At 30.5% G+C, this 9493-nt stretch overlaps 1 protein-coding gene across 1 annotated transcript in view; it reads left to right on the top strand.

The window, feature by feature from the left end:
- Window positions 1-6821: 6821 nt before the first annotated feature.
- Window positions 6822-9493, top strand: part of LOC123294747 (probable 3',5'-cyclic phosphodiesterase pde-5) — an 82010-nt gene continuing 79338 nt past the window's right edge. The window contains exon 1 of the mRNA XM_044875882.1: window positions 6822-6949. Coding sequence (XP_044731817.1) covers window positions 6898-6949 — 52 coding nt within the window. The 5' untranslated portion in view covers window positions 6822-6897. The remainder of the gene's footprint in view (window positions 6950-9493) is intronic.

The raw sequence follows: 9493 nt of genomic DNA, 5'->3' as shown, positions 1-9493 counted from the left end.
TAAAATTCTTGATTTTTTTAAAATACCAAGTTGAATTAAGTCTAAATCAAATCTGAAAATTTTAGGAGGGATTGCCAGATTGTTTAAATAAATAAATAACTTCAAAAGTAGGCATAATTAACATTGTTCTTATGGTAAATTGGTAGATGGATGATATGTTTTCATAAATTTCTCCAAAACAAGTCGCTGGAAAGTGAAAAAAAAATATATAAATTAAAGTTAAGACCTATATAAATTATGGAAAACAAAAAATCCGTTGTGCGCGACTAATTAAGGATGTATGAGCACGGTTGTGGGGACAGAAATTAAAAAAATATTTTTTATTTCAATTTTGATGGTGAATTTGAGCGCGAAACAAACACTGCCGTACCATTATATACTGGAACCATTTCGCCGCATTTTCAGGCCCCTATTTGAGAATCTCTGGTTAAGACCAGAACGCAGAAATTTTCGTCCTGGCCATCCAGTAAGCTCTAATCACATACTTAAAATCCAAAATTTCAAGTCTATAGATTATTTAGTTCCGAAGTTAAGCGAAATCAAAGTTTCGCATTTATGACACTCAGTCACTCACTCTTGATCATCAGAATAGAACTAGTACTTCCCATTAACTCAGAGAGCTGAAATTTGGTACAGAGTAAGGGTTTAATGGCCACGAAAGGAAAAACTAAGATAATCGTAGATCTAGAGTACCTGGTGACCCTGGAAAAAATAAGTCAATATGCCCACGTTTCTACAAAAAGAAGTGAAATCCCACCAAAAACATTCTGTAAAAAACTAGCCAAGTCTCGATGGAGCTGTTTGGTTATCTCTAAAAAGTAATGAAATCTAGACAAAGTCGTGCCAAGTCTAAGGTTCCTTACTGCGATTTCTTTATTATTATAGATAATGTTGTGTGAATTGGCCGTGGACGTTGACGTGGTCTCAGATTGGTGCAAACTGCGATTTTTTTTATTATTACAGTTAATGTTGTGTGACGTGGCCGTGGACGTTATGTGGTCTCAGATTGGTGCAATGGTGTCACGGATCCCCTGGTTTTGTACCCTTGTGTATCCTCCAAGTCACACAACAACTATTATAATAAAGAAATCGCAGTAAGGAACCTTAGACTTGGCACGATTTTGTCTAGATTTCATTACTTTTTAGAGACTTGGCTAGTTTTTTACAGAATGTTTTTGGTGGGACTTGACTTACCCGAAAAAAGAGCTAAATAAAGGGTAGCTAGGAACTTCTAGAACATACTGTCTATTGTGGGATATATATATATAGATTTACAATATTTTCTGGTGTAAAGATTCTGTTACAAATAAATACATCCTTTGTTCACTGACGCGTTTTGTAACCTTCAATTGTTTGATATTGTATGGTTAATTGTACAGCTGAGCAAAATGGTAAATATTTACAACAAAATTAATATTTTGTGTCTGTGGGCATTACAACAGTTTTTATGACATTTGTTAAAATTGCGGCTTAATCACACTCAGAATAATTCAAGTCCCATGAATTAAATTTTGTAAATATTTATTGATAATATTTGTACAAATATAAATAATATAAACCCCAAGCAAGTAGGGAATATTGATGGATTTTATATTTTGCTTTAATAAAAATTTATTCATGTACAAACAGTAGAGAAAAAATATGTTTCGAATAATGCCGAATAAAAACCACATTAAACGGTAACACGAAAGCAATGGCTTCCTTCTATTATGCACAGAAATATCGAGACAAAGTTTTACCCATTTTCTTGGGCTTGTGATTATAAAATTATATTATTACTATTTCCCAATAAAAGTAGAAAATAAAAAATGATGAAAAAGACCTTATCTATCATAAGACTGTTAAGAAGGGTACCTACGTGGAAATCTTTGCTCACGTTGAGATAAATTTCACCAATCTACGAAAATGAATCTACTAAAATGATATGCAATTATTCTGTTTTGCTTCGAGTAAAAGCACTAAATAAATATTGCTTGTTTTGAAGTGGACGCACTATATTTGCCCAGATATATTTTATATTCTGACGTTCAAGATTATATGTTTGATGTTGTTTACGAACTGCAGATTACATTTTTATATGAGAAGCAAATAAATATATGCATAAGGTGGCACTCTCTGTCTTGTTATGTCTAAATGTAGTTCTGGCACAAATTGTGGTATACAGATAAGTAGTTTCTCAGAATTTAATCCGGGCCAATATTTCTCATTAGTAAATATTCAAGCATAAGTAAATACATTTAGAATAAAACCGGGATTCGAGTAAGAAACACGTGGAGGGCAATGTTTTTTTGAATGTACTTATACCGAAAAATGTATTTGATAAAAAACAATGTCTTCTTTACACGGTAGTAAGTAAACATTTTCTTAGTTCAAGAAAATTCTTAAGCAGTTAAATACTCATTGTCTTAGCCTAAGTATGGAGATTGTCGACTCCAGAAATATTTCCTTATTATAGTAATACCGGACTATTCAGTATACGCGTTTACTACAATCCAGTTGTTTTTTACTGTGTACACTGGCTCCAGTTGCTTCAAAATCGTTTATGGAATATACTACCTTATATGTAGGAATATAAAAGCGTCATACTATAGCTAACAACAATCACATTATCACAGAAGTCGATCCAGGTCAAACTATACATGGTGACATAAATAACGGAACCAGAAATTGAAATGGAACCTTGCCTTTTTTACTTTAAAAGTTTATTACGTACAAAATAAAATGTTTTCGGAAGAAAAAGAACGAATAAACTTCTGTAATGTTTTTGCCTTTCCGATTACCATAAATAAATTGAATTGAATCCGACTAGGAATATCGAATCAGAACATTACATTTGTTCCACTTGGGCATTTCGTCTTTTTATTGAGACTTTTCTAGCAACTTGATCTTATAAGATCAGAGACTTATACGTAATGAACCTATATTTCTAGTCCAACTTCCCTGTGATTCAATTCATTTTCTCTTTACCTATACTCAGGCTTGGAGAAAGACATTTGCTCCACTTCTGCATTTCGTCTCTTTATTGAGACTTTTTAGCAACTTGATCGTATAAGTTCAGTCTTATACGTATTGAACCTATATTTTTAGTCCAACTTTCCTGTGATTCAATTCATTTTCTCTTCTACTACACCCTGGCTTTGATGAAGACCGGACTCGTCGCAAGTTTGATCTAATATTGGCCAGGTTGTTATTTCCTCTATGGTCAATGGGAATTTACGCAGTCATTCATCCACCCTGTAAACATCCCTTATAATGATGCGTATAAGAATGTATGCATATATGTTATTATTTGTTTGTTCATTTGCTCAAAACATATCTATCGTCGTTCAAACTGTTTTGTATATTGTTTCCTTTCTTTCTTGATTGTTATTTGTGTTGTTATATATGGTTTGTTTGTTTGTGTGTTTGTTTTTTTTTTTCTTTCTATCGAATGCTAAATGGTGGAAACTCCTTGTGTGTATTGATGGGTGTGTGTGTGTGGGTAATAGCTTCTGTAATAACTAACAGGAGTTGCCTGTCAGTCAGTCAAAGACTAATATCATCAAATTTGTTTCTAAGTTGTTTTTTTTTTCTATTTTTATATCAATTTATTATTTCTTCTCAATATTGTACCTGTTTATGAAGCTGAAGTAGACACAATAATATCTATTTTGTAGAGGCTTCCTCAACAATGTCACAAAGTAGCAAGAAGGGTGATACTTGTGGTGTCTCGCCTGCCCTTGCTCTTTTAAAGTCAAAGAAATGTAAATTGGGGAGCAATTGTAATACATGTCTGATAAAACTCAAGTCCCATAAATTCGACGATCGAGTTACGATTAAAACTTTAAACTTCTCAGTTCCCAAACATAATTTTTAAAGGTATTTGAGTGTTTATGTTTGCCGTATGCCATATGTAAAATATAGCCAAGACCGACACGATGCATCAAAACAAACGACTATTTGCTAACTGTCAAAAAGGTTACAAAATGGAGTGCAAAAAAAAATCTTTTTTGCAATTTTTTCGTCAGTTGCAAACTGTTCACGATTTTTTTCATGTATCACGTTATCGTTAGCTTCCTTTTTATAACATACTAGCTGTATCCTGCCACGCTTTCCTGTAGGATATGGAAATAGATGAGAAGTATCTAGTAAATTTTATGAAATCTCATAAACTCTCGATAAAAGAGCTCGCAGTTTTTAAGCTGAACAGGTTAATCGTCCATCATCACTTTCACCCTCCCTCCCCATATTCCCTTCCGCCGGGGCCACATTTGTGTAATGTACACGTAATGCTATTTTATTTGATATCCCACTTCGGTACATTTGAACATATTTGATTGTTCATCCGCACTTTCACGTCCAACCTTTCTACCAACCTTTCAAAAACATGAAAATCGAATAGCTCAATTCTCAGAATTCCGATATGTCATCCTCGAATGGGGAACAAAAATAATTATGGAAATTTAGCTTATATTATGGGTGCACGGTCTTTAAATTCAAATGTTGATTTGTGATGCATGCACTTATTATTCGTGTAGTTATGAAAGTTGGTAGGGATATGTGTTTGGTTTGACTGTAAAACCAATTAATAATTCAAAATTTATATGCAAAAGCACATGTTTCAATTTGGTTTAGAAAATTAAATTGATAAAACAACAAACACAATTGTTGTTTTTATAATTGGATTGAGTATATTCTGTGATATTTTCCTCGAAAGTGTAGACTTATGCACTGTATCGAAGATTATTAACAGGGAGGGATGGAAGTGTGTTATAAATTCCTTTCATGATCCCAAAAGCACAATTTATGTCATTTTTGGGATCTCATTTTAATAACTGTGAGTATCTGTACAGCCTCTTGAAATTCCTGTCAAGGATGTGTCTTGATTAGTGTCAAGCATGTGCCTTTTGAAGGCGTTAAATTTTCAGCATTTTTTCACACCTCTGCAACTGAACAGGATAGCAGGAAACAATAAATGAAGGAGAAATATGACTTTAGAGATGGAACTCTGCTGATCAGGAATTTTTAATTTTTTATTGAAATCGATATATTTGTTTAAAAATCAGTTTTATAAAACAACAGTATTAGAGATTGAATTATAAAAATTTTGCATTTTTATTCCTTACACTTGCCTTCTTTCACATGGAATTTGGTAGGAGCGTGCAAAACTAGTTAATTTTAGAAAAACGTTAATAATGATAAAAAAAGATATTTTGAGCCTATTTATGTTTTTCAAGGATATTTTATGCTTAAAATTTATTAACCTAGTTTTTACCTCTCTGTGAATTCAATTTAAATTACCATACCAAAAATTTTTAACTTTGCCAACAATGTTAATACATGTGCACTATTTTTGATGCCATAGCCCCTTCACTCAACCCTTTTCAATAAGTAAGCATTCAGAGAATCCACAGAAGAAAGGCTTATATGTGCGTTCAGATTTATGTATGTAGAGCCATAAACTTTAGTCGTATGGTAATCAAATTTTGACGGTAGGAGAATAACACTACAAGAATGTGATGCGAGAAAAGGTAATCCGAGCAAAAAAAAATAATCGAGAGATGGTTATTTCTTTGGCATCGGAAATATTCTGGTTTGCCACAGAGATCATATTTCTCACCGTTTCATCATTTCCTTTGAAATTTTTTTTAGAATCCATATTTATCTATGTATGCAGGTTTTGTTGCGTTTACAAGAATTTTTTTAATTTATCGGTAAAACTGAATCATATTAAAATTCAATTTATTATTTTTAAACATAAAAAATAAATAATTTATAGCGTAAAAAATTTGCTACAAAACATAATAAAAGTATAAAACTTTTGCAATTCATAAAACTGTCAAGCATGTGTTTTGCTAATTAAAAGATTTCTCCGGCTTTGATTCATAAGTACACTCGAAGTTGAAATGGCACTTTACTCCGCTTTTGAAAATTTCTGGTGAAAGTTCAAAGTGGCAAAAATTATAAATAGATTTATTAAAGATAATAAATTAATAATTTGGTTATTTTTTTCGAATCCTTAGGAATGGGAAAGCTGCATCATTCAATCCCACACACATGATATGATAAGTAGAGCAAACATAAAAAAAAAACTTTTAACAACCAAGGAAACAACTCTGACAGAACAGTTTGCTACATTAGCTTGGCTGACACCGACTCCAAAAATAACAATAATTTTAACTACATTATATTATCGTTATTTTTTTACTTTTTAGTGCATTTTAATTTGTTTTGGAAAAATTTTTCTTTTGAAGTCGGTTTTCTTTTTGTTAAAAGTTTTTCATCCTCTTGTCATGCACACTTAATGCAAATTTTAGACTTTTATGGTTTTTATGCACACGATATTTACATCATGGTCTATCATGGATGCCGTTGTCAGAAATAGGACCACACGGTCGAAAGTTCTGAAGTAACAAACATAATAAAAAAATACAGTCGAATTGATAGCCTTCTCCGTTTTTGTTTGAAGCCGGTTAATAAAACAATATAAAATGATAATATGTTCAATATCTTGGTACGGATTCTTAAAAATTGAATTACTTTTATATTTATAAAAAATTTCATATTTGTACAGCAATTAAAATTCGATAAAAATGTAATCAATTCACCAAAAAAAAAAAAAAAAAAATTAAATCTGTAATAAAGAAAAAGAAACATTTTTTTATAACGAAAGTGAAGTGTGAGTAATTTTAATTTTAAATAAAATAAAATAATAATTCATAATTAACAAAAATAATGTAAAAATATAAACAAAAGCAGAATATTATTCAAAAACTTTTTGTTTATGTGTATCAGTGTGTGTGCATTAAAGTGCGAATTATGATAAAATTATTTAACGATATAAAATGGTTAATTTAAATTGTTGTTTGTCATATCTATATTAATTATTATTAATTACCCTAAAAAGTTAATTTAGAAATGTGGGGTGGTTTTGGTGACATGATTCAAATGTTTTGGCGTTGGCGAAGACGTAAGTATAAATGCTTTTAAACTATTAAAGTTATACAGAATGACTTATAAATCATTGAATTATTCGAAAAACTATTTCCATATTAATTTTTTCGAATTACATGTTATGGATTCTATATCTATACCCTTTTGAATTTTTTTTTTTTTTTTCATTATTTTTCATAAATATTGTATTTATGAATGGATGAAATAATAATATAGTTAGTTATTTACGATACTAATGTAATTTTTTATTATTAAAATTATTGTTTTTATAATTTTAGTCTATTTTGAAATCTCTTTTTATTTCCAAAAAATAGAAAATAGTACAAAATAATACAAATATCTTTAACAAAATTTGTACAATGTGTGTTAAAAATTATTATTTCCAAAATATAGAAAAATATCTCCCTAATAGGCAGCTTTAGATTATCAAATTTGTTTGATGAATATATCTATAAGTCTATTGACCCACCTAAATTATTATACATTGGTTTATTTTATTTTCTAAAAATTTTAAAAAAGATTTTTGTTAATTTTTGTTTTAAAAAAATGAAATTTTGTTTTTCAATTTACAAAGCCACAAGCTTTTTTTGTTACTTTTATTTTTAACTAACCTTTACTATCCAAATTACATGCAAACAATTGAATAATAATCATACAAAACGAATCATTTGTTGTTTATTTCATAAGACAGAAATGTAAATAGAAATGTGCAGTATGTCAAATATCGTTAATAAAAATGTTTTAAAGTGAAATTTTGCAAAAAGACTTCTAGTGTGCGTCTATTAATGAATCAGCTTGTATAAAATATGTCTACAAATGAAATTTCACTTCACAAGATATAGGAACAATTATCGTTTATCGTTTAAAATTAGTTCTATAATAGTTATATGAAATTATATTAGATATTATAACTGTTATTATATGAATGTTTTACCACTTCGAAATTATTATTTTAGTTTTGATTCATACATCGAAGAACAATTATGTCGTAAAATTGCATTTACACAATGTAAATTATTTGTATTCATCATCGAATATAGGAATACCATACCTACTATACCATGTGTGTATCTACCATCTTGGGATATAAATATGTCTGTAGTATGACTGAATACATAATACATCCGTTTATTAATGCATCTAAGCGAGAGGTATTATATACATGCATTGAATTATTTGGAAGACACTTGGAGGTGGGAGTTTTTTAGTTACATAGTTAATATTTGTATGCAACAAATCTCCCACTCTCTGCATGCATACAACAGCCTGTCGTATCGTATCTGTTTATCGTATCTGTAGTCTTACAATACATGAATAATACCTCTCGCTTAGATGCATTAGTAAACGGATGTATTCAGTCATACTACAGACATATGTATATCCCAAGATGGTAGTTACACACACGGTTTATATAATAATAATTATTATATTTGTAATTTTGCCTTGACACTTTGAGTGTTTCTCCTGATTCAAAATAGCCATTCAACCTTTTTCCTTCCAAACTGAATCGATTTTTAATTTCGTCGACAATTTTTTAGTTTTTTGGGTACGGAACTCTAAACTCGCACTTGAAACATAGCTAAGAACACTCTCCGTTAAATAACCTTTCAAACGAAACCTAAAAAAATTAAAATCGGTTCATCCGTTTGGCGCTACGATGCCATAGAAAGACACATACACAGCGGTCAAACTTATAACACCTCTTTTGTTAGTTCGGGAGTTAAAAAAAAATCGGTTCATCCGTTTTGCCATAAGCACTCCTTGCTTCTGTTTTGCTAGAAAGACATAAAACAAATCTTTGATTGCTTTTATTTTGGTTGTTTTTATAGTTATTTGAAAAATAATTTTTCTCTGCCGTGTTTTACATGAATGAGCTTTTATTATTAAAGCAAAAAAAAAAAAATCATCGACATTCCCTGCTTTTGAAAACCATCTTGTTACATGGATCTCTTCCAATCTTACTTTTGAAAACGTACATTTTGTTTGTTCGACAACACTTGTGATTTATATTAAACTGCAATTTTTACAATTGCGTTTCAATTATCTCGAATTTTAACACCAAACAATTGAATGCAAACAGATTTGTCAACATAACTCATCTTAGTAAAATAGCTTTTCGTGTTTAGAGTTAAGCTAAGAACAAACCAACTGGCAAGTTTAGTTAAATCGACTTATTTTGGTATAATATCTGGTAGAACGTTTTACTAGGCATTTAGAAACACCCAGTATGATAAATCTTGTTTTCTATTAGATAAGACTTACCTATGTTATGGCCTCCCGTATTATTAAATTTCTTTGAATTTCTGTATCCGTGTGGAGAGTAAAATTTCTATTGAAAAAATACTTAACAAACCGTGGTGGATATAGCCTTTAGAGATTAGACCTGTATTCTACTACCACGACCTGTTGAGGCAGACATTACGGGCATATACACTGTGCATCTTCTCTCCGTCTCTCTCACTCTTCGTTTTCTCACTCTCTTGCACACACACCTACACAGACACTTTATAAAACAAATTAAGACTGAACTTCATTAGTGGACCAGGTGCCAAAAATAACA

Source organism: Chrysoperla carnea, chromosome 3 (genome assembly GCF_905475395.1).
Source record: "Chrysoperla carnea chromosome 3, inChrCarn1.1, whole genome shotgun sequence".
NCBI classification, from domain to species: Eukaryota; Metazoa; Arthropoda; class Insecta; order Neuroptera; family Chrysopidae; genus Chrysoperla; species Chrysoperla carnea.
This window is presented reverse-complemented; position numbering and strand designations above follow the sequence as displayed.